This window comes from Lontra canadensis, unplaced genomic scaffold (genome assembly GCF_010015895.1).
Source record: "Lontra canadensis isolate GAN:19392208 unplaced genomic scaffold, GSC_riverotter_1.0 scaffold20, whole genome shotgun sequence".
In the NCBI taxonomy this organism is placed as follows: Eukaryota; Metazoa; Chordata; class Mammalia; order Carnivora; family Mustelidae; genus Lontra; species Lontra canadensis.
The window spans coordinates 15,322,586-15,348,276 of record NW_022631014.1 but is presented as its reverse complement, the minus strand read 5'-3'; the positions used below and the strand labels follow the sequence as shown (position 1 = coordinate 15,348,276).

The 25,691-nt window shown below is 48.3% G+C and overlaps 1 protein-coding gene across 8 annotated transcripts in view; it reads left to right on the top strand.

Moving 5' to 3' along the window:
• The first annotated feature begins 322 nt into the window (after positions 1 to 322).
• The window catches only part of TRAK1 (trafficking kinesin protein 1), a 117,384-nt gene continuing 92,015 nt past the window's right edge, over positions 323 to 25,691 (top strand). For 2 of the 8 annotated variants that reach the window (XR_004383092.1, XM_032861104.1), the window contains exon 1: positions 3,924 to 4,115. Coding sequence is in view for 6 of the 8 variants with exons in the window: in XM_032861104.1 (XP_032716995.1) it covers positions 4,025 to 4,115 (91 nt within the window). In the remaining 2 variants the exon portion in view is untranslated. Of the gene's footprint in view, positions 601 to 3,918; positions 4,116 to 25,691 lie in introns of those variants that run through there. The other 6 variants (XM_032861107.1, XM_032861106.1, XM_032861101.1 and 3 more) reach the window with 5 other exon arrangements.

Below are 25,691 nucleotides of genomic sequence, written 5' to 3'. Positions count from 1 at the left end.
TTTGTTCATAGGCATTATACTGATTATATGAATTAGTATTAGAAATCAAAATGGAAATTTAAGCCACAGCTATACGAAGGACACATTCCATTAATAAGCCTTCGGGGCAAGGTGTCACCCTACATTGGGTGGTCCCTGGAAAGCTCCACTGTGCTGTTTCTTCTATCAGAATTGAAGAATTTGATGGGAAATGCCTTGGTTTGGAGAATTTGTGATCTGAATCCACATCATCTCAGGGCCCTTAATTTACTGTCGTTTTTCAGAAGCTCCGCTAACTGCTCCTCTGTCTGGATTGTCCCCTAGGTTTCCTGTAAGGAGCCCCTGCTGGTGCACCACACCTACCGGGGGCTGTCCACCTGACTGCCCCAGACTCCGGCAGCGGGGCCCCTGATGGCAGTGGGCACCTCCCCGTGAAACCTGCCAAGCTGGACGCCACAGCTCCGCACGACGACACTTCAGCCAACTCTGTGCCCCCTTTGGAGGCGTGCAGCCATGCAGTCCTAGCCTGCAGCCCGGGCATCCCTGAGGAGCACTATGTAAGCGAGGCTGTGGAAGATGCTCCCAGCTGCAGAGGGTACCGGGATGCCTGCACCATCACCGGTAAGGGGGCCTTTCCTGCCTGAGGCGGAGTGGGGGGCACGGGGGTGTGTGGCCACAGGAGTCAGTGGGGGGAGGTGTGAAGGGCCAGGGAGGACGGGTGGAGTGCAGAGGGTCTGAGCTTTGGGATGGCGAGAGCCACCATCCAGACCCAACTTGAGATGAAGAATTGCCCTGGAGGTTAAGGATGGGAAATTTTCTTTTGTAATTTTATTTATTTATTTGACGGAGAGAGACACAGCGAGGGAGGGAACACAAGCAGGGGGAGTGGAAGAGGGAGAAGCAGGCTTCCCGTTGAGCAGGGAGCCTGATGCGGGGGCTTGATCCCAAGATCGTGGGATCATGACCTGAGCTGAAGGCAGATGCTTAACAACTGAGCCACCCAGGTGCCCCAAGGATGGGAATTTTGAACCCTGAGCATCTTGCTTGGCCTGTAGTGATGCTGGGTGTAGTTTGGCTCCTGCTCCTCTTGCGGAGGCTCTGTTTCTGATTCTCGCATAAAGGCAGGTGGAATGGAAATCACACACGACTGCCCTGTGGGGATGCAAACATGGAGAGCTGGTCCTGGTGCCCGGCATCTGCTGCCAAGGCTGGCTTAGCTAGCGTCTTACATGTGCCTGCAGCCATCATGACTTCCCTGCAGCCCAGGAGCAGAGTTCATCCCACTGGAGCTCTTGCTTGTTGTACCCCCGCCCCCAGGGATCATGGGGATGAGTGCTTGGCGGGGCTCTGAGCAGATGTGGTGTAGGCTGGTGAGCTCAGACAGCAGCAAAGAGTGTTGTTAGAGTCACCTCTAGATGCCTTCATATCAAAGTTCACCCCAGTCCTCGTTTTGTCTGCAGTGTTTACTTTTCTCCTCCTGTTTGAAATAACACCCAGTGACAACTGAAAATGTGCAGATTTGCTTCCAGTAGCTTTCCACTGATCTGTCTCACAGTTAAGCGTGGGGGACCTCCTGTATGTCAGGAGTGTCCCAAGTATAGTGGGCCAGGGGGATGGCCCAGGATCCTAGCCTGGGGGCCTCGCCCTTGTGCTGAGTTCCTGCCCAATGAGTGGCCCTCTGTCTGCTCGTGCCCTGAATCCCACCCCTGCTGGCCTGCCCACTTCTGGAAGGAGACATTTCCTGCAGCTCCTCTCCTTCCACGTCATCCATTTCCCCCTGCTCGGGGAGCTCTCCTCTTAGCACAGAAACATGCTATGATCTCTCCCTTCGTGAAGAGAATTGCTTGTGGTCCTCATGGCTGGTACCCATGTCTCTGCTTCTGTCTGTGCTCACTGCAGTTTCTCTTCTGTGCTCACCTGTACCCAGGGTGAGCAGGGTGTGAGCCTACCATTCCCCTAGCACTGAAGGCCTTGTCAGTGCAGGGGTCCGTCCATAGGCTTCATCTTCTTGCCTTTTCAGGAGGGCTTGACACTGCTGAGCACTCCCTTCTGGAAATCTGGTCCTCCCTTGGCTCCCTGATTCTCCTGTTCTCCTACCTTGCTGGCTGTTGTTCCTCCCGATCCTGGGATCCTGGGGATGTTGTAGGGCCTAGGGCTTAGTCCTGCTGGCCCCTCCCTCTCTCAGGGAGAGACCAAGTCTGTTGGCTTGGTCTTCAGTGTGTCCAGAATTTGATGGCTTCTCACCAGCTCCACGGCATCTACCCTGTCCTAGACCACCTTCCTCTTACATCTGGATTATTGCGGTGGCCTCCAAATTGGGCCACCTGCTTCCCTGCTTGCTTCTGTGCAGTCTGTTCTCCGTCTACCCACCAGTGAGGCTTTTTAAATACACAGTCAGATGATTCCTTTAACTCATCTGCTCCAGACCTCCAGTGGGCTCCTATCGGATCATGGCCAGTGGAGGTCTAAGTGACAGGGCTTTCCCACCTCTCTGTCTCCTCTGTGCCCACTCCACCCCAGACACACTGGCCTCCTTGCTAATCCTTCGACTCACCAGGAATGTGCTGCCTCAGGACCTTTGTTCTTGCTGCTGCCCAGCACCTGGATCGCCGTACCCCTGATGTCATCATGATTCCCTTTTCACTTTCTCCAAAGGGGATTTCATTAGAGGCCATTTTGTGACTGTCCTGAACAAAGAATGATCCACTGCTACCTTTCCCCTTCTCTTTTTCCTGCCTTACCTTCCTCCCCAGACTTAGTTATGAGTTACTACTGTATGTTTGTATTTTAGGGCAAGGACTTTGTGCAGCCCTGAATCCCAGTGATTAAAATCATACCTCATGCAGCCAGTGCTTGGCAAGAGGGGTCTCTTATCCCCTTTTTATAGGTAGAGAGACTAAATCATGAGAGGTTCAGTATCCTGCCCAAGATCCTTGAGCTTGAGGGGTGAGATTGGAGTGCATGTCATGACCCCAGGACAGGAGTTCTGGGCCTCCCAGGAATACAGTCCAGTGGGGTGGTCAGATGAATGAGTGAAAATGGATGGTGCACCACAGTTAGCATAGCGATAGGCATGGGCATATGGGAGCATGCTGAGAGGAGTGCTTGGCCGAGCCTAGGAGGGAAAAGTTTGTGGGAGGACCCAGAAGGCTTCCTGGAGGAGGCAGTGTCCCAACTGTGTCCTCACTTGTACAAGCATGTGAACTAACCCCCGGGCTTCCAGTGGCATCTGTGCCAGCGAAATCCAGGAAACATCCAGCCTGTTGAAGTAGTTTCACTTTCTCTGAACGTGACAACTGAGGACAAGGAAATGGTCGAATGTGGTGCTGGAACTTCAAACCCCACAGGGTGTGGTGCCTGGAGTCTCTGCTGGGAGGTTGGTGGCAAGCCGGTGGGGGACAGCTGAGCCGCAGAGCTCAGCGATGTCACACTTGGCAGCGGCTGAGTGAACAGGACTGTGAGCACAGACTCTGTTTCATGGTCAAGGTGCTGGACGGCCGGATGGTGCAGGTTCAAGTCTTACTACAGGGTCATCGAAATAGTGAAAACTATTCTCGGAGAGACCTGGAGTGTCCCCAAGAATGCCTCTCTGCCTCCAGGGGCTTTGCCAAGTGCAGTCCCGGGAGCCCACTTGGCATCAGGCCTCTGGTAAATACCCTCCGCCCCCGGTTCCCAGTGAGCAGTGAGGTGAACAGCAGACCTTTTGTTCCTTTTTCATTTTCAGGCAAAGCCCAATGTCCAGCACAAAGCCCTGCTCCCCTGCCCCCCCGCCCCCACAACTTAAGGATATCACATTTTGGGTGCGTCATTTTCTCTTTGGGGCGGTTTAACAAGATGAGCCGATAGGGTGCCCAGGCTGCCTGGAGTTACATAACCCATTGTGCCTCCAGAGCAGCCACAATCTTGGGATTTGCCCCAACAAGCAAACTGAGAAAGCTGCTGAGGGAAGCACAGCGGGGTGGCTGTGCTGAGGTCTTGCTCGCGCTGGGGTTCTCACGGAGAATCCCCTTTCTCTCTGAATTATTTTTGGAGTGGATTTCTGTACATGGCCTTGGTACTTCAGTTCGGGCAGCCCGTCGGGGCGCAGCCTCTGCCAGGACTCTGCCAAGGCGAGCTCTTTCGGACAAACGCATGTGGTAAGAGTGTCTGCTGTTTGTTTTCTTTGTGGTATGGCGGGAGAGAAGAGACCACAGGAGAAGTAGTGTCTCTCCTGCCCTGTTTTGCTTGGCTGGTTGTCCTTGGGCACATGGTGGGGAAATTGCAGTATTGAGTCATTGAAGGGCAGAGCTGAGGGTCCACAGAAGCTGGTCCCACCTTGTCCCCTCATCCCGGAGGCTCGGGGGAGGCAGTGACATGTGACCAGAGTTGGGACCAGGCCTCCCAGACTCCCAGCACTTTCCCCCTTGTGGTTCTTTGCAGCAGCTAAACAGGGAGGGTCTTCAAGCTCCCCCTCCCCCCAGCCCTTACCTCTCCAACTCTTCGATTTTTCCTAATCCTGTGTCTTCATCCTGGTTTCTCTGAACCTCACCTGGCATCTGGGTCAGCAAGGACTTTTTTGAAAGGCGAAGAAAGAACAGAGTTAGTGTCTCCCTTCCTCCCCCTCTCTTCTCTGCCTTTCCTTTTTTTTTTTTTTTTCTTCCTTTCTTTCCTAAACGTGCTTGGCCCCGTCCGTACCTCTGATCCACACCCCAGTGATGGAGAGCTTGCGAATCATCTGTGCTCTGGCTTGTCTCCCCCGCTGGGGGAACAGATCAGAGTCTGATGATGGATGAACATCTGGTGTCTGTCCTGTCTTCCTGCTCTTACCAAGAGCTGACTGGGCCCAAACCCAGTAAACTGAGAGGCAAGCCCCTCTTGGCCTGTTCGAATTGGGTTCAGTTTTCAGGACATTTAAAACAATGAGAGATGATGGGGTCTTGTGAGTGTGTGAGTGTGGGGGTGGGAGGGCTATGTAAAGCCCCTCAGGCATGTGCTACGATTCTGTTCAACCAATAGCTCCGCAAGGCCAGCATTTTGTTGGGGTCCAGCCTGAGAACTGGCTCCAGCTCTGAGCCCCGGAGGCAGGCAGAGGTCAAGCTGACCAGTGGCGGCCCCCAGAGAATTGCTCCCACTCTGCAAATCCACTGTTTAGGATTTGTTCCTTTTCTGTCGCTAGCCTAAGCCATCAAACTTGATGGTTTATCCTCTGAAAACATGCTCAGAGAAAATATTATGGATGTCTTTTATAAGTTCGGTTTAACGTCTTGCCTGTTGGTTCCTGTCTAGCGTAAAAGTCCTCATGTTTTTCCCGTTGAGAAGTTTAGCCTGAATGGTACTTGGCTGAGTGAAACAGAAAAGAATGGACCGTGAAATATCCCTTCTTTCACAGGGTGAGTTGTGAATTAGCATCCAGGGAATGACACGTTTTCTAAACTCTTAACTTGGACGTGTTCTTTTCTTCTTCATAGTGGAATCTGCTCTGTTGAGCAGTTGGTTTTTGTGCATGGAATGCCGGAGGAAGGCCTCATATGCTGATTTGCGGAGCTAATGTGTAAGCTTCAACCAAACATGCAAACATTCACATCTGTCCTTTAAACACGCTGTAAGTGATTTTGGAGGTCCGCGGCGGATCCTCCTTCCCCCTCAGTCCCTCATTGTGAGGGGAGTGGGGAGAATATCTGTCACACAGGGTCTTCGACAGACATTGTAAAGTCTAGGCAAAATGTATCAGTAAGATTTTTAGCATGTGATCTGGAATCTGTAGTTCTAGGTGCTTGATATCTGTGTATTTTTTTATCCTCCGATTTGGTTTGCATTTTGAATTTGAAACAAGTTTTGAACATATCCAATGTATTCCTGTTAGTCTCTGCCCATTTTAAACCATTTTAGGAGCTGGCAAATAGTAAATGACATTAAACAAAATTAAAGAGTGATCTTGTTATTTCTTTTAAAGATTTTCTTTCTTTCTTTCTTTGAGAGAGAGTGAGAGAGCACAAGCAGTGGGGGAAGGGGCATAGGCAGAGGGAGAAGCAGGCTTCCCGCTGAGCAGGGAGCCCGATGCAGGGCTTGATCCCAGGACTCCGGGATCATGACCTGAGCCAGCAGACGCTTAACCAACCAAGCCCCTTAGGAGCCCCGAGAGTGATCTTATTTTAAAGTATTAACCTGGTGTGCTTTGCAAGCGCTTCAGGACATCGATCCCAGCCTCAAATAGCATTCCTCATGGCGTGCCTTTAGTTGTTCCGTTTTCATAATGGATTTATATTAATTTGATTTGCAGGTATCAGAGTGAAGTGAGGGTCGCTTCATACATGCTTTTGTCAAGGGGCTCTCTTTGTGATGTGACCAGACCAGGGCTCAGGGGCATTTGCTGGCTGTGGGCCTCTGGCCTCAGCACCCTGTTTGCCCTCTTGGCAGGGCGTGCTGTAGGCCCTTTCCAGGGACTCTGCGAGAGAGGGTGTGAGGCTGGCAGGAGGAACTCAGTGTAGTTGTTCCCCTGGGTTCAGATGTTCCCTTGTCTGTGCAATTCAGCAGTGACTCTGGGACTTGAGGCCTGGGGAGAACTGCCTGTGTTCTCTGCCCCCCCGATCTGGTGTGAACATTGACAGATTTGAGCGCTTCAAGTTGAAACCGTCGTGAACTGGAACTTCATAGCTGTAATTACACCTGGAACGAATCAGATTTCATAAATCATGTATTAGTCAGGGCTCTCCAGAGGAACAGAACCAACAGGATATACATCTGTAAAGAGGTTTATTATGAAGAATTGACTCACAGGATTATGGAGGCTGACATGTCCCAAGGTCTGCAGTCAGCAAGCTGGAGACCCAAGAGAGCCAGGGGCGTAGCTCCAGGCCAGAGACGGGCAGCTTGCAAGCTAGGAAGAGCCAGTGTTTCAGTTTGAGTCCAAAGTCAGGAAGAAGTTGATGTCAGCCCCAAAGCAGTCAGACGGGAGGAAGCGTCTTACTGGAGGGGGGTTTCTTTGTTCTAGTCAGGCCTTCACCAGATGGGATGAGGCCCACCCACATTAAGGAGGGCAGTCTGCTTTACTGGGTCTACTGATTGAAATGCTAATCTCTTCCAAAAATACCCTCACAGAAACACCCAGAATGTTTGCCTGACTCTCCGGGCTTCCCTTGGCTCAGAAGGGTTGACAGCCATCACAAATGCTAACACAGGCTGACACTTATGAGTGGTTGCTCTGTGGCTGGCAGGCTTCCGGGCACTGCTGTGGAAACTCATTTCGTCCTTGGCACAGCCCTGCTGGGGTTGGGGTGGTGGGCAGTGTTATCACTCGCACCCTTAAGGAGGTGTAGAGTGGAGTGGCTTGTCCTCGTATGTGAAATAGGGGTCCTTGGGGTTTAGACCACACGGTGTCATTTGCTGACCCTATTTCAGTGGATTTCCTCCATGTGAAAAAATTTTTTTTTGAGAGAGAGAGAGAGAGTTCTTGAGCAAGTAAGCAGGGGGAGGGGCAAAGGGAGAGGGAAAGAATCTTTTTTTTTTTTTTTTTTAAAGATTTTCTTTATTTGAGAGAGAGAATATTCACAAAGGGAGAGTAAGAGGGAGAAGCACACTCCCTTCTGAGCAGACTTGATCCTGGGACCCTGAGATCATGACCTGAGCCAAAGGGAGAGGCTTAACCGACTGAGCCACCCAGGCACCCCCTACATTTTAAAAGAACCAGCGTAATGGTTCCTTGTAATGTTGGCGAGAAGCCAAAGCAAACTGCTATAACCTGGATTTCGGCTGTGACTACAGGCCCATGGCCTTGCCAGGGTGCGTGACGATCAGTCAGCTCCTGCCGATGCAGGTGGGATCACTGGGGAAGGTGGCAGCTGCAGAGGCAGTTGACCATGTGCTGAGTTCTTAACGTCCAAGCAGGAGCCGTTGTTTGGGGGTAGACTGCTGTCAGGGGAGCCTTTACAATATTTCCAGGGTTTTCATCATAACAGTATGCCAGGGAATGGTGTTGCATGTATATCTTTTGGGTCACTTATCCTATGTGTCTGTAAGGTAACAGGGAATGTGCATTTAGGATTTGGTCTACATCACAGCACTGCTCTCCAGAGAGCCTGCACCCATTAAGTGCCCAGTACGAGTGTAAGGGAGTGGCCATTTCCTGCCAACTTTGGGCATCGTCAGCCCTTTTCATCTTGGTTAATCAGGTAGTCAGGAAAAAGGGGACTTCATTTTACTCTGTATCTTTTTCATTATGAATAGTCTGTACCTCTTTTCTATTCCATTTTATTTTCTGCAGACAGCCTGGTTTTTTGGTCTTTGCTCATTTTTCTAATGGGTTGTTGACCTTTAAGAGGTATAATTGAGTTTCTGTTGTGTGTACAGAGGATAGGGCATTGTGTCAGGTTGAGATTCTTTTACGTTTCAGAAGAGGAAAAATGTCTTAAAAATAGTCACACGAATTACTATTTAATTATTATTACTGTAGATTTGATATTCATAGGAGAACCAGAGGGTAATAAAAGATTGTATAAAGGGGATTTCTAAAGTGGCATTTCCAAGAAGGTTTCTATGGGAAAGCAGTGTTTGAGCAGAAGTCTGAAGAGTATGTAGGAGTTTGCATGGTGGGGATGGGAGAAGAGCATTCTAAGCAGCAAAGACAGCATGAGCAAAGGCCCTGTGGCAGGAAGATTATTGACAGTCATAGCTAACATTGAAAGAGCACTTACTTGTGTACTTGACGTTGTCCTGATTGCCTTTTATACCTACCTGCATTTAATTCTCATGTATCACTTATGCAGCATACTTCCCCAAACCTTGGCCATTGAGAACAGCAAACATTTATAGTCTCACATATTTCTGTGGGTTGAGAAGTTAGGAGTAGCTTAGCTGGGTGGTTTTAATTCAGGGTCCCTTGCAATGTTGATGAAGTCTGCCGGGGATATCGATGTTCCCAGATAATTGAGCAACTATATGATGAAGACACTTGGGAGACTTTCTGGAGTGGGGACTTCAGTTTTGACAGATGTTGCCAGAGCAGTTGTATTTTTATGCAGATAAAGTGGGGGTGTCTGGGCCACACCCGCCTGCACCCCCCTGCACCCTGGGTATTGGCAAACACCTCGCGCTTTGCCAACTGAGGCGTGAAAACAAGAGCGCAGATGGTCTCGATTTACATTCCCTTCAGTACGTAGAGGGAGTTTTTATTTTTATTTTCCGTATCTGAGAGAAATGCTTCTTACCAGTTTCTGTTTTTAGCCCATGGAGTAGTTAATTCCATCATTCCATATAAGAGAATAGTAATTTACGCTTTCCTTCCTTTGCCAACGGTGGAGAAGGTCCTCCTTGTACCTGCCTCACGGGCTTGCTGTGAGGATTCACCGAGTTACCTCACGCATGGTGCCGAGCATGCTGTGGGCACATAGTAGGTGTTGAGTGAGTCCCTTCCTGTGTCGTTACTGTTGCATGACGACTGTTTATGTCTCTCCTTTGTCTGTTATCGCTGTCTGTTGGTCTGTGTGTGTTTGGCCCGGAGGAAAGGGCTGGGCTGCCAGAGGCCAGGTTGCTGGGTGGAGGGTCAAGGGGAAGGACAGCAGGTTGCAGAGTTGTTTCACCTGTTGCCCTTCCGCTCTCCCTTGGTTTGCGGTCCCCTTCCCTCTCTTCTGTCTGTCTCACTGTCTCTGAGAGGATCCCAGGTTTTTTTTTTTTTTAAGATTTTATTTTTTTATTTACTAGAGAGCAAGAGATCACAAGTAGGCAGAGGGGCAGGCAAAGAGAGAGAGAGGCAGAGAGAGAGAGGGCAGGCAGAGAGAGGCAGCAGGCATCCCGCTGAGCAGGGAGCCCGATTCGGGGCTTGATCCCAGGACCCTGGGATCATGAGTTGAGCCAAAGGCAGAGGCTTGACCCACTGAGCCACCCAGGCGCCCCCCACTTAGCCCTTTTTCTGGGCCCCAGACTTACTCTGTCCTTTCTGACATCATCGCGCTCCCACCCATCTCCCAGAAATGTGCTTATCTTTTGCCCACTTACGGCTCTTCTCTCACCTCTTCCTTCCTTTGCCCGGGCTGGGTTTGTTCCTCCTTTTTTGTTACTTTACTGCTCTCCTTGTTCTGGGTCAGGCTCTGCGGGAAGTGGCAAGCTGGGCGGGATTTGGCTCCCATCACTGGAAAGCCTTGCAAGGGGACCTCGGGGTGGGTCTCAGAGGCTTCTGGAATGCTCGGGTGGCAGAATTTGTTTCTCTGCCTGTCTAATGGGGATGATGGGTTTATTGAGGGGGTGAAGCAAGTGACCTGTTTCTGTGAAATACTTAGAAAAGTGACACTCAGCAGGGAGCCCAGTGGCACCTTCTACAGTGATGGAAATGTCCTCATTAAAATGTCTTCATAGACTACCAACATATGATCTCTGATTTTGCTTTTTTTAAAACTCTGGTTGATTATAGAAGTGATTGGGATCAAATATACTTCCCATTACACTATTGAATATTTGTCTCAAAAATTTCTTGATGAACTTGGGGTACCTGGGTGGCTCACTTGGTTAAGCATCTGCCTTCAGCTCAGGTCATGATGCCAGGGTCCTGGAATAGAGCAGGCTCAGTGGTGAGCCTGCTTCTCCCTCTCCCTCAGCCCTTCCCCCTACTCATGTTTTGTCTCTCTCTCTCTGTCAAATAGATAAATAAATCTTAAAAAAATTTTCTTGATGAACTCTTGGGATTCTTGCTAAAACTGTTTTCTGCTTAGTTGTGGTTCTTTTTATTAGATAATGAGGGTTTTTGTTTTTGTTTGTTTGTTTTTGGGGTTTCCTTTCTTTCTTTCTTTTTTTTTTTTTTTTTTTTTGGTGTTTGTGCCGGGGAAGGTCTCTTTTTGCCTTGGTTTCTAGGAAGCTCAGTTGCCTTAGGTTTTCACTGAATAGGTATTCTAGTAAAACTGTCCTTGCCTACTTCTGCCTCCTTCCATTTAATAGAATACACAGTGTGTTCTCTTTTTATGCTTCTTCTTTTTTTTTTTTTTAATATTTTATTTATTTATTTGACAGAGAAAGAGAATGAGCACAAGCAGGGGGAGTGGGAGGCAGAAGGAGAGGGAGAAGCAGGCTCTCCGCAGAACAGGGGAAGCCCGATATGGGACTTAATCCAAGGACTCCAGGATCACGACCTGAGTCATGAAGGCAGTGGCTTAACCAATTGAGCCACCCAGGAGCCTCTTTTTATGCTTATTCTAACTAACATAGTTCTGTTGAAACCTTAATGGACATACATGAGGTTTGAGAGGAAATAAAGGTTGACTCACTATACTTTCTCAAGTCTCCATGAACTTGCTCCTGTGGGAAGTCCACCCACTCCCATATTTTAGCCTGTACAGACTCTGACAGTATTCCCAAGGGAGAAGCAGCGTGCCTTCCTGGGGTTCTGGGCCTAAAGCATGTTGGCTTTGGGGCAGAGACATTTTGAGTGTTTTTTACGGCTGCAGCATTTACTGTGGGACCTTGGGCATGTCAGCTTGTCTCTGAAGCTGTTTCTGCATCTCTAAAATGGGATGACAGTAAGAACCTCAGGGTCCTTTGGTGTTGGTACTCAGCATGGTGATTTCCTATTAAGTCCTTGGTACAGCGGTGCAAGGAAGGTGTTCATAAGGATTGGTGACTGTTGTTACTTACGGCTCTGCTTAATTCCCATTGGGGTGAAGTTGCCTCCATGCGGCCCAGTTTAGTGGGAAATCTGCTAGAGACCTTGCCCGTCGTCCTCATCTCTTAGTTCACTGTCCGTCCGCACTGTGTGATTTTGAATTCCAGGAGTGAGGAGTCAGGCTTTGGATCACCTGCTGGGGTGTGCCTTGGTGCCTTATACAAACAGGGATCATTGTGTGTTTTGTGATTTGAGCCTTTAAGTTTCACAGGTGTCTGTCCTGGGAAACAGACTGAACACACGTGTGGGGACACGTGGTCAGGCTGAGGCTCTGGGAAGGCCTGCAGGGCCCCGGCTTTTTAAACTGCAGTCATACTGGGGCCTGCCTCAGAGCGCTGGGCCAGTGGGCATCCCGTTGCCGGAGGACTAGCCTGGAGGACTTAAGTTTTCAGTTTCTCTTTCCTCCCTTCTTTTTACTTCTCCCATCTTTCCTCTCCTATCTTTGTCCCCCCTTCCTCTGCCCTCCCTACTCCCTTTCTCCTTTCCCCCCTGCCCTTCCCTTCATATAATAGAAATTATTTCTTCTTTTTTCTTTTTTAGAAATATTTACTTATTTTTAGAGAGAGTGTGCGACTGCGCTTGCTCGCACTTGGGGGTGGGGGCAGAGAGAAAGGGAGAGAGAGAATCTCAAGCAGACTTCCCACTGAATGTGGAGCCCGACTCAGGGCTCGAGCCCTGAAATCAGGACCTGAGCCGAAATCGAGAGTCAGACACTTAACCGATTGAGGCACCCCTCTTTTTTCTTTCTCTAAAAATTTTACACCAGGGTTGGATCTAGCCGGGCAGACTCTGGAAGCTGTGTCACATTCGACCAGAACTACTTTGGTAAAGACTGCAGGATACAGGCCCTGCTGGGTTAATGTTCTTCAGTGCTTTTCTGGCATAAGGTGGCCCGTTGTGTCCGGGTAACAGGCACCTTCTTCTGTTCCTGGACACATCCTGGGATAATGAAGGGGCTCCATTATGCTGATTTGGAACATGCTGGGGTTTGGCTACAAGAGGAAGATTAGGAAAGGTGTTTCCCAGCCACGCTGCTGAGCGTGCTGGTGAGCAAACAGACAAGAGAGGGGACGGGTCCTTAACACCGTGTGCGCAGTCAGTGTGTGGGTAGGTCTAGGGAATTCTCAGATGGAGCTAAGTGGGAAGGGAGGGCTGAGTGTTTGCATGTGAGCTCTGGAATTCTTTAGAAGGGAACCTGACCACTGGGAGAAAGGAAGAAGGAGGGAGAGCATGCAGAGACCGGCCGCTCCTCCTGTGGGTGATGGCAAGCTGCTGGAAGGTGGTTTTACCCTGAGTTACTGCCTTGCAGAGAGGCTGTTTTAGACCTTACCCAGCCTATCTCATCACCCACCCCTGCCACCCTAGCATTGTTTCAGAATAGATGATGGGGTGCTGGGCGTGGGCCCCTCCCAGCATGGGAGTCCTCAGCCTTCTAGGGCTTTCCACCATCCTCATGGTGCTTTCTGATTTCCCCTAGTGCTTCTGGGAGCCTAGGGACAAGGCAGGGCAAGGTGGACGCTTGTTGTTATGCAGAATTGGGTGAAAGTACCGTGGAGTGAGGGGGTAGTTGAAGCAAAGGGCTGTGGGATTCAAGCTGGAGGGAAGGTCCCAAGAAAGCCAAAGTGGAGGAATCACAGGGCGGTAGTCTCCAGGTGGTGTAGTGGGAATAAATGAGGGGAAACTGTGAGGAGAGGGGGCTGGAGGGGCTGGTTGTGGTCAGGGAGGGGGCGTCTGAATTTCAGATTTCAGAGGTGGCCCAGATGCGGCTGGTGGAGGTGGAGCGTGCGGTCAGGGAGGGACTAGGGAGTGGACGGGTGAGCGTGAGCAAGGGTGGCTTGAGTCTCAAGTGAGCCCGCGTAAGGGCAGGCGGAAGGAAATGAACCATCTGTGGCTGGAGGAGCCAGAGAATGCGGAATCCAACTCCAGACCCCGAGTGGACCAGCTCAGAGCAAGACTCGAATCCTCATCTTCCAGGAGGTCTTCTGCCCTCCTGGATTTTGACCTGTATGCTGGAACACGTATGTGGGCCGTGCTGAACCTTCCCAGTGGGGGAGAACCTTCCTACCTTCCTTCTCGCTTGTCAGTGGCTGGGAAGACCATGATAGGGCTAAGCCTGGGGCATGGCAACCCTGACATTCCTTCTCTTACAGGAATTCTGTTCTGCTTTTCAACCCAACTTGCCAAGTTTCAGCTTATCTGATAAATATAATTGTACTTCCTTTTCTGTATCAGGAAAGACCTTGACAACAGTCCGTTCAGATGATCATAACTGCAGGCGTGAACTCCACTGCTCAGTGTCATTTCAGGTGTTTCTCCCTATTTATGTGGGGGTTTGTGGTGGTAAAAAATGGGAATGGACAAGTCTGAGTTTGAGAAAAGGTATGTGAGTCCTCTGGTGCCCAGTCTCCTTTTCAGGACCAGGAGGCTGGGAGGGGTGCTAAGCCCACCCAGGTGTGCACGCAGCACCATCTAGTGGGCGAGAGAAGCACCAGCAGCAGGAGTGACAGCTTAACCCAGAGACCAGAGGCATTGGTGCCCTAGGGTCGGCAACTTCCGAAAGTGGTTGAAGGAAAGAGGAGGTTAATTGTCCAGAGAATCCCACAGGAAGGCAGATGGCTTCAGTTGTGTAGAAAAAAACAAATCTCTCTCCATCCCTCCATGCCTTCCTCTGTCTTGTTCTTTCTACCTTTCTTCTAATTGATACCCGTCTGCTGTTTGCTGGAATTCATTCCAGAGATTGTTTTTTGCGATTTATGAGAAGAGGGAGGGTATTAGGAGAGCCAAACGTGACCGTGTCTTTCCTGCTTAGGCTGCTGCTTAGGGGGTCCTGGTGGTGGTGTGATTTCAGTGCCATGTGGGCAACTTTTTTCTTCCAGCTCTCAGTCATTATATGTTATGTCATTTCAAACTGAGTGTATATTAGTCAGGTTTTGCTGGGTAACACACCACTCCCAGATCCACAGTGGCTACTGTAATGTTTATTCCTAGATTGTGGTCTTCAGTCACCTGAGGATGGCCTGGGCTTCAGTTCAGGTCTGTCCCTCTTAGCTCTCATTGGAGGATTTGGGCTGAAGGGGCCCTGGCTGTCTTTGGCCATCCATCCCCTTCTCCTGGCAGAGGACAAGGCTTACATGGACAGACTCAGCCAGCACATTCAGAGTCTCTGGCTGCACGTGCAGCAGAGTCTCTGGCTGGCATTCCAGACTGGCCGAGGCAAGTTCTGTGGCCCCACTCAGTCGCAGAACTGCAAAGTGGTTTTTGTTCACAGTGCACCAAAACCAAGGTAGATAGTGAAGGAAGAATTGTGAATAAGATGAACAGCCAGATTTTTAGAAGATCCTCGAATGGCTGAAGTCCTTCGGTGGCCTTCAGGAAGCCACAGGGAGTCCACGATCTCCCCAATGGCTTAGAATACCAGTTGGTAGACCTTTCCCCTAAAGATCAGAGGGTAAATATTTCAAGCTTGTGGGTCACATGACCTGTGTTGCAACAACTGGCCTCTGCTGTCCTAGCTGAAAGCAGCCATAGACAGTACCTCAAGGAATGGGTGTGTAGCTGGGTTTTGGTAAAATCCTTATTTATGAAAACAGACCAGGGTTGGATTTGACTGTGGGTCATGGTTGGTGGACTCCTGGTGCAGACATTCAAGCCCTGATTTCTCTCTGGATGTCAACCTAGCAGTAAGAGAGGAATAGCCTTTGTTGGGAGGCTACTGGGGAGTCCAGTAATACTCTACCCACCGTGCAGCATGGTCAAGCTGTAAACTGGTTCTTTGTCACTGAATTTTCTAGGCAGCCAAAGCTTCTTGTTTCTATGTACGAAACCTCGTTTTGCTTCACCTGTTCTCCATGGAAATGTCTGGAAAGGGTATGAGAAGATCCTTGGTCTTTCCAAGGATGATAGGGAAGGCAATTTAATCTTTCTGGGATTCAGATTTATCTTTCAGAAACAGCATTTTTGGTGAAGAACTTTGAGGTGGGCCTAAGTAAGGGTAGTAGGTGTGCTCACTGACCCTACTTCCCCATCTCTTGTGGTTATGTTTTTATGTGTGTGGCCACTCCATTGAGCTATAATTCACCCATTTAAAGTGTATAGTTTTATGGCCTCTAGTTTGTTCACAGGGTTGTGCAGTTGTTACCACAAATCAATTTTAGAACAGTTTCATCACCCCCAAAAGAAACTCCAGACTCTTTAGCTGTCATCCCCAATCCACTTCCATCCACACACCTCCCTCCAGTGTGACTGAATTTTTTATTTTATTTTATTTTGTTTTTTTTCTGTTTTCCAAGATTCATTGTTTATGCACCACACCCAGTGCTCCATGCAACATGTGCCCTCCATAATACCCACCACCAGGCTCACCCAAGCTCCCATCCCTTGCCCCTCTAATACCCTCAGTTTGTTTCTCAGAGTTCTCAGTCTCTCAAGGTTCATCTCCCCCTCCGATTTCCGCCAACTCCTTTCTCCTCCCCTTCTCCCAGTGTCCTTCGTGTTATTTTTTATGCTCCACAACAAAGTGAAACCATATGATAATTGACTTTCTCTGCTTGACTTATTTCTTCCAGTGCCATCCATGTTGTTACAAAAGTTGGGTATTCATCATTTGATGGAGGCATAATACTCCATTGTATATATGGACCACATCTTTTTTATTTATTCGTCTGTTGAAGGGTGTCTTGGCTTTCCACAGTTTGGCGACCGTGGCCATTGCTGCTATGAACATTGGGGTACAGATGGCCCTTCTTTCCACTACATCTGTATCTTTGGAGTAAATAACCCAGTAGTGCAATTGCAGGGTTGTAGGGGAGCTCTATTTTTAATTTCTTAAGGAATCTCCACACTGTTTTCCAAAGTGGCTGCACCCACTGGTGTTCTCACCAACAGTGTAAGAGGGTTCCCCTTTCTCCACATCCTCTCCAACACACATTGTTTACTGTCTTGTTATTTTTGGCCATTCTAAATGGTGTAAGGTGGTATCTCAATGTGGTTTTGATTTGAATCTCCCTGATGGCTAATGATGATGAACATTTTTTCATGTGTCTGTTAGCCATTTGTGTGTCTTCTTTGGAGAAATGTCTGTTCATGTCTTCTGCCCATTTTTTGACATGATTATCTGCCCTTTTTTTTGAGTGTTGAGTTTGAGGAGTTCTTTATAGATCTTGGATATCCAGTGTGGCTGAATTTTTAATGATTTGGAGGGTTACCTCTTGGAATCTGCTACCCTGGTTTCTTGGCCCTAACAGGCTCAGCTCTGGCCTTGGAGAGCAGAGCGAGGAATCATCATCATCATCATCCATCATCATCATCATCTTTTTCTTCTTCTTTTTTGTTTTTTTAAGATTTTATTTATTGATTGATCAAAGAGAGAGGGGAGAGGGAAAGAGAAAGAATGAGAGAGAGAGCGAGCACAAGCAGGGGAAGCTACAGGCAGGGGGAGAAGCAGGCTCCCTGCTGAACAAGGAGCCAGATATGGGACTTGATCCTAGGACCTGGCACCATGACCCAAGTTGAAGGCCGATGCTTAACCAACTGAGCCACCCAGGCATCCCCGGAGCCAGGAATCTTCTTGAGTGGTCATCGTGCTCTGCAGGTGCGCAACCAATACTTTCACTGCCCCTGAGAACCTGGGCATCAGAACTACATCAGCTGAGGACATAGCTTTAACATTTGTCCTTTATCATACCTTTCTTTTTCTTCATTTGTATTTTGCTTTGGAGGAGTCACCCTTTGTAATTTTATAATTGTGTTGTTTTGAGACCTGGTTCAGGGAACATGGGATCATTTCACACTCGGGTTTTACTGGTTTTACCTATTTTGCTTAACCGCTTATTGTTGGGTTATGGTAATGGTTTTGGGGATGAGTTTGTAGTCTTTTAATATCCAGATGATCTCACTTCATGTTTTGAAAAAGTGGCCATTGTTCGCCTCTGAACAGAATTTCCTGTCTAGGAAATCGTTTAGATGAACAATAAAGCAGTGGACCGCATTCAATGGTCGAGGCACGGTAGGCATTATGATTTTAAAAAGTTGTGTTCTATTAATAAAATAAACTTGTCCTGACTTGCCATCTGACCGTTGATCTCAGTGTTTAACCTTTGACCTGAATTGGCTTTCATCCCATCGTAAAAGCTAACTTTGGAGAGGAGAGGACCTGGGGAGGATGTGGGCCTTGAACTCTGGAAGCTGCTCAGCTGCTTTTCAGGGCAGCAGCTTTTCAGAGCTGCCTTGAAAGCTTTAGAGAGCCTAACCATAAAGACTAGGTATAGATGTTTCTGGGAAACAGAAAGCAAGTGTTAGTGTAAAAAGTTAATCTTTTTAAAACAGGTGACTGGATCTGAACCCACAAATTAAAGCAAACAGGAGTCAAGGGGGGAGAGGGAGATGGGTGAGGTGAAGTATGATAAGTTGTCTTTTCTTTGCTATGGAGAAGCAGAAAAATAGACATTTACCTCCTAGTGACTGAACGATAACTGCCGAGCAGCGGCTTCACCTGGTAGGGTTTACGTAGTGGTGGTAGCTCTCCACAAATGTTTGCCTTCTTATTACTGTTGTTTGTTATCATTATAAAAAGTACAGCTGGATCCCTACATCGCTCTCACACCCAGGAAAATCCACATGGCCCAAAGAGAGAAGAAACGTCAAGAAAGAAGCCAGATAAGTGGTAGAAGTAAACATTTCTGGATATTTTAATCATCTCGAGACAGGCAAGGCCATCTGAAAGCCAGATGCAGAGGCTAGAACTGTAAAGAAAAGGAGGGATCATTTTGACGATTTAAAAAATTAAGCCTGAGACGGGGATTCTTGCTGTAACTCGATGCGTCTGTTTCTGAAAAGCTCACATGTTCTTTGGAATCACCAGCCAGAAATAACAGGAGTTGAGCGACTTTGTAGCCAGAACACTAAAAAGTACAAAGCACCCACGGTGCACGGGGAGATAAAGTGAGGCTGTGGGAACCGCGCAGGGCAAAAGCTGGGAGCTGTGCAGAGGTGGGGGCTCTGAGCCCTGCAGCTCTCATGGAGGTGGGCATAGGAGGAAGGGCAGCCTCTGCAAAGAACCCCCCCCCCCCCCCCCCCCCCGGGGGGCCCCCCCCGGGAGAGGGGGCCCTACGTGTAGTGCTTATTTTAAACTTGTTTAAAAGAGGGCTGAAAGGGCCCCTGCCTGTGCAGTATAAGAGGGCTTCCCTGCTTAACACCATCATAGGAACTCCTGCTAGAAAGTCCTATTGCAGCACTTAAGGCTGTGTGGGAAAACCCAGGAAGCATGAGTAGGGCTGCATGACCAATGGGGGGAGGGCGGGGCAGTGGCAGGAACAGTTGCTCTGTATTTGATAGGGAATTAATATAAAGCTTCTCTGTGTATAACAATATTAAAGAAGAGATAAGCAAGAAAAAATACATATGAGCATCCTGTAAAAGCAAAAGGCCAATATGTCCGTGAAAAGAGGTTGGATATTATTAAGGAATAAAGGCCAACAGCCAGCAGGTGCATGGAAAGGTGCTCAGCATCAGCAGTCATCAGGGAAATGCAAACCAAAACCACAATGAGGTATCACCCCTCCCTCCCCCAGCTATTAGAATGGCTCGTATGGAAAAGACAAGAGACAACACATGTTGGTGAGGATGTGGAGGAGAGGGGACTCTCGTGTACTGTTGTTGGGAATGTAAATTGGTGCAGCCACTATGCAGTATTTATTTTGGTGTTAATTGCAAAAATCTGAGGAGTCTGTGAATGGCAGAGGGATTGCATAACTGAATTGTGGTACATGCTGCAAGTGGAATACTATGCAGCCCTTACAAAGGAGGTGGCTCAGAATTTATTGTCATGGAGAGATGTCTGTGACATATTGATGACATCACCAGTGATTTTCCAAGGCATATGGAGGGGAGAGAAATAAAATCACAGGAGGCAGAAAAGAGATTTTCAAAGTGGCTTTGGAATTAATGACCGTCTCCAGGGCTTTTGGATGTTTTCCTTCCTCCCTTGTAAATCTGTGGCCAGCTTACTGGTGCAATTCTCATCCTTCAGCAAGTGCTGTTACCTCTACCTTCAGCGTGTTTCCTGAATCCAGCCACTTCTCCCACCTACGTCATTCTAGCCTGAGTCACCGTTGGTTCTCGCTTGGACTTCAGCAATAACATCCTCGCTTATCCCCAGCTGGTAGCCCCTTCAGTCTGTCCATACAGCAGCCAGAGAGGCCTGTTTAATTTCTGAGTCAGAACATGGCGCTCTTGTTGGGGGAGCTGGCCACAGACCTCCTGCCATGGCCCAAAGTTTCTGGGTGCTGTGGCCTCACTCCCATCCCACTCCCCCTGCACTGCTCTTCCTACCCCAGCTCTGGTCACCCAGGATGCCTCTGGCCTTTCTTTATATTTACTCTTCCCTGTGCTTGGAGCACTGTACCCCTACATCCTCATTCTGGTTTCTGCCCCAGTGACCCTTCCCCAGAAGTGAACAAATAATTGATATTCATGGCTTTATAATAGTCTACTACGTTGGTATGATTTACTTAAATACTGCCGTTTTGCTAGACATGAAGGTTATATTTGGCCATGCAGTGAACACCCTTCTGTTTTTAAAATGAAGAATTTTTAAATTCAAATATAATGAACTTATAAGATTCTGTTAGTTTCAGGTAATGAGTTAACAGTTCTATACATTTCTCAGTGTCCATCAAGATAAACGTACTCTTCATCCCCTTTCTCTCCTTCACCCTTTCCCCGCCCACCTCACCTGCGGCAACCACCAGTTTATTCTCTGAATTTATGAGTCTGGCTTTTGTTTCTTTTTTTGCAATGAACATCTGTTTTGAAAGTATGTCGAGGATGTGAGTGTTAATGCAGAAATGATTTACAGGTACTTAGGGCCCACATCTGTCTTTAAGCTTTTGTTTCGATTTCAGGCCTCCTAAGTAGTCTGCCCAATTTAGGGTGATCATTGTTCAAGCAAAGACCGTTTTTAACAGCCGTGTTGAGGTGAGATTTATAGAACCATACAGTTGTAAGGACACAGTTGAGAGATTTTGCTGTGGACTTGAGCTGTACTACCTGCCAGGGGACCCGTACCATCTCCCGTTCCTTTCTGCAGTGTGGAAGGGTCCCAGTTTCTCCCTGTCCCCTCTGACTCAGGCTGCTCTCTGTCTTTTTGTTTCAGCCACTGTAGCACACGTGTATTCCTGTCGCAGTGCGGTCTGTCAGCAGGGGCGCTTTCGTTATTAGAGGTTTTTTTTTTTTTTAAACTATGTTAAATCTATAAAACATTTCCCACTTAACAATTTTGAAAGTGTATAATTCAGTGGTATTTGGTGCATTCAAATGTTTGTAAGCACCATCTATTTCCAGAACATTTCCTGACCCCCAGAGGGAACTTCCCATCCATCAGTGCTCACTCCCATTCCTCCCTCCTCTTAGCGTCCAGCAACTGCCGGTCTTTCGGTCTCTGTGGCTTTATGTATTCTGGATATTTCCTGGGAAGGGAGCCATATTACCTGTGGTCTTTTGTGAGTGGCTTCTTTCACTACGTGTGATGTTTTCAGTGTTCATTCACATCATAGCAGGTATCCTCTTTATGGCAGAATGACATTCCATTGTGTGGTTATACCACATTTTCTTTATCAATTCATCCATGGGTCGACAATGGGTTGTTTCCACTTTTTGGCCCCGGGGAAGAGTGTTGCTGTGGATGTTTGTGTACAAGATTTAGTTTGAATACACACCTTCAGTCCTTTTGGGTATCAATCCAGGAGTGGAATTAATTGTAGGGTCATATGGTGATTCTGTGTTTAACTTATCGAGGAGTTGCCATACTGTTTTCTAGAAGGGACACCTTTGAGTATGACAGAGTGATACTAATACTTACACAGGCATGAACTGGGGCTGTCCTTGGGGGCTTCCTTGGGGAAGCCCAGACAAACAGGCATCCTTGCTCAGCCTAACCCCGCCACTTCCTCTCTTCCCTTCCCTCCTGGTGTTAGCCATCATCCAGATGGTGTGCTCGCTTTCCTCGCATGTTTTTCAACTTCTATTCCACGTGTATCTTTTCTTGTCCCTGAGGTGCCAAGGTCCCCAGGTTTCCAGTCTGAGAAAAGGAAATCCCTAATGCAGTGACCATCTTTTATTTCTTTTAAAAAATAAAATAGTGGTAAAATACATGCAACATAAAACTTAACGTTTTAGCTATTTTTAAGTATACAGTTCTGTAGCATTAAGTACCTTCGGGGTTAAGCTAGTACTGCCTTCGTCCATCTCCAGAACTTTGTCATTTTCCCCAACGAGACTCTGTACCCTTTAAGCCCCCTGTACCCCTTCCTCCAGCCTTATGTCCCCCACCCGCCGCCACCCAATTCAACTTTCTGTCTCTATGCGTTTGCTACTCTAGGTACCTCATAGAAGAGGAAGCATGCAGTGTTTGCCCTTTTCTCACTGGTTCATTTCACTTCATCTGAGGTCTTCAAGGTTCATCCATGGTGTAGCATGTGGCAGAATTTCCTTCCTACTCAGGGCTGAGTGATAGCCCCCTGTGTGTATAGACCACGTTTTGATGTCCGTTCATTCATCTGTGACCACTTAGCTTGCTTCTACTGTTTAGCTGTTGTGATTGTGGGTATACAAATACCTGTTCGAGTCCCTGCAGTTGCTTCTGGACATATATCCAGATTTGGAATTTTTAAAAAAAGATTATTTATTTATTTATTTGAGAGAGAGAGAGAAAGAGAACGGGCGGTGGGAGGGGCTGAGGGAGAAGCAGCTTCCTCGCTACACAGGGAGCCCTATGTGGGGCTCAATCCCAGGACCCTGGGATCGTGACCTGAGCCGAAGGCAGAAGCTTGACCAACTGAGCCACCCAGGTGCCCCCCAGATTTGGAATTTTTGGATCATAAGTTCTGTATTTAACTCTCGAGGAAACCGGTTAGCCATGTTTTCATCCAATGCACTGTAAACATGCTTATATATTTGGCATGCTACATTTTTTGGATTCCTTTCTTAGATTTGATCCTATATGTGAGAGTACTGGTTTGAGGGTCATGACACATTTTTGATTCTCCAAACATGCTGTCAAACTGTTTACTGCCAGTGTTGTTCCAGTTTATACCAGCTCCATCTGTCTAAACACTAATTCAGCTGGGAGCACTTTAATTGTAGTCATCACCCCGACCCTGGCTATTTTTGTGTAAAATTATTTATACCCTGGTGATTTAGTAATTATAAAATATACACTTTTAAGAGAAATGAAGGAAATTAGAAGACCAAAGTATTTTTTTATGTTTCTCTCCCACTAAAACAAATTATTCTAAGGGGGAGGAACACTCTTGATTTTTTGTGTGTGTGCAGGTTTAACCATGGGCTGAATTTATACACAGTACTTTTTCCTTGTAAGATAAATTTCTGTACCGTTCAAGCTGTATGTCTCAGTATAAGAATCAATCCAGCCCGCAGTGTGACATCATTAGCTTTTGTCAATTTCTATGCAAAGCCCACTTGGGGGCGCTCTTTCAGAAAAGCTGGATTTGGTTTTGCCACTGGGGATCCCCGTAGCAGGATCCGCCTCCTTTGCTGTGCCTTGCCTCTTCTTGCCCTCTTCTTGTACAACACCCTGGCGTGTCGGGGTGGACGGTGCCACGGTCAGGTGCATGGGATTGCACTGTAGTGTCATGTCAGCGATCCTGCGTGTGAACATGGCCGTCCGGCCAATGGGCCGTCTCTGCCGCTGTGCTTCTGGTGGGGGTAGGTGTCCTCCAAGCTGGTGTTCGTGTCATTATGCGATAGCTGGGGACCTGACATCAGGTCTCCGTGGAGTCCACTCTGTGTCATTGTTTATCCTTTTTCTTAGGAAGACTTGATTCTATGGTAGGTAGGGTCACAGCCATTGCTGAGAACTCCCCCGTGTAGGTTTTCCTTCCTATAGTTGGCCTCTTCTTTCTGTGTCCATGAGGTTTTCTCTGTGTGGCCCTGCCCCTCCTGGGGATCACTTGTGCTGCTCCCAGCAAGGGAGTTGACCCTTGGGGTGGGGCAGAAGAGGAGGGGAGGGAGGACTGGGGCCTGTCCCTCTGGGGCTGGAACATGAGCTGAGGTGCCGCAGGTGGACAGCAGGGCTTTGTGTCTGGTCCGCCTACAGCCCTGCACCTTGTGGGGCCTTATCTCCTGTGTAAGGCTAAGGGGAGGTTGAGGACAGGCTCACGGGGAGCGCACACTGGTTCTCAGGAGCAGTCTTGAGAAGGGTCTTGTGTGCGCATAGGGCAGGGGCGAGTGTGGGCGAGATGGAGCCGGTGGAGAGACCTCCTCGCCCTTGTGTACTGTTTGAATATTGAGCCACATGCCTTACCAATTAATTTTATTTTAAAGAAACCAAATTTAGTTAATGAGCACCATCAGGGGCTAGGTATCAACTCTCGCTGTGCAAGACCCCTTGGAGGGCTTGACATAAAAGCTACTTCCTGGATCACACCATCTAGATCCTGGTATGGGAGGTCTAGAGTTCGAGCCTCAGGAACCATCTGAAGACCCCTCAGAGAGAAGCCCGCCTATTGGCAATGCCACCCTCATGTACGGTTCCTGGGAGGGTTCCTCAGCACGGATCAATAAAGGAAGGGAAATGCTTTCTTGTACATTCCTTCCCTGGAGGATCCTTGCCAGGACCCACCAGACGAAGAATGAGCTGTGTGTCAGTTAGGGTTGGGGGGAGATGGGCTAGGGTGTGGGGTCCAGCTCAGCCCCTTGCTAGCGCAGTCACTTGGGCTCCTCACATAATCTCTGAGACTTTGGTTTCCTCGTCTGTAAAATATGTTCTTAATTCTCCCCTTGCGCTTCCTGCTGGTTCATGAGAGTAGATGAAATTCAGGAATAGGTACTACGTGCGTTTCATCATTCAGCAAATGTTTGTTGAGCGCTTACAGATTACCAAGGCAGGGTGCGGTATAAACAGCGGGGAGGACGGATCAGCATCCAAGATGACACTGTTCCTTTCTGAGGCCTCTCACGTGGTGGGCTGTGGAGCAGCTGAGCACCTGCTCCACATCGGGTCTGTTGCTGGTTGCTCCCAGGCATTTGGCTACCACCTCAGCCTCTCTGAGTACAGTCTTTTTTCCGTTATGTGAGGCAGTTGAGCCAGTAATTTTTAGCTCTAATGGTCCTTTTGCAGTTTGTGAAATTGCAGCTTTTGTGATGTAGATAGAGCATGACTACTAACCCTGAGTTCCCTGAAGATGCTGAGGAGAGGCTCTCCACCATGTGACCTTATAGTCGGAATGTTCTAGAAAGACATGAGTTACAAAATATCACATGTGTCTCCAGCACCAGGATGGCCCCTGTGTAAGTCTTTGCATCTGTGCCCTTTCATCTTAGTAATGTCAAGAAAAATGAATTGTTTTCAAGTCTCTACAAGTGATTTGCAAGTGGCTGAGAAGGAGAAGGGTCATGTCTCATGCAGTTTTTAAAACACTGCTGCGGGTTTACCATCTCTGCCAAGCATAGTGGGTGGTTGGAGGCTTATCGCCTCTCCAGAGCCTCCTCAAGCATAGACCTGGAGTCATGTTCCTCAGCCACCACCCTTGTGGCTAAGTGGATACATGTTGGGCAGAGAACTGGAATGGGTTGGGTAGGGGAGGAAAAAATAGAAGATAGACGGGCTTTCAGAATATGGCCAGTTTTGTTGAGTTCAGGTTCCTTTGCTTTTTCTTTGATTGTCACCTTTATTGTAGTCTAGAGTATTCTCCCGAGGCCCAGAGTGAGACACTGGCTTTGGAAATCCCTGAGCACAAACAGGAGGCACACGCATGTTTAATGTGGCTCTCCGGTGTTTACAGAATTCTAAGTGAGTGCCTGACGTTGACAAAAATCAAGAGATCTCATGTAAAAATGCAGATTCCTCTCAGAAGGAATCAGCATGTCCGGGGCTGCGGGCGCCCCCTGGGTGGAGCAGGGTATGCTCTACACACAGCCCTTGGTCCAGTGCGGGTAGGGCTGGAATCTGAGCTTTTCTGCAGCCGCACACCTTTGTTCTGTGCATGCAGAAACTGAGCTCCAGATGGACGAGATGGCACTTGCTGGGGTGACTGGGAGAAGTTGGGGACAGAGCCAGGCTTGGGGTCCCCTC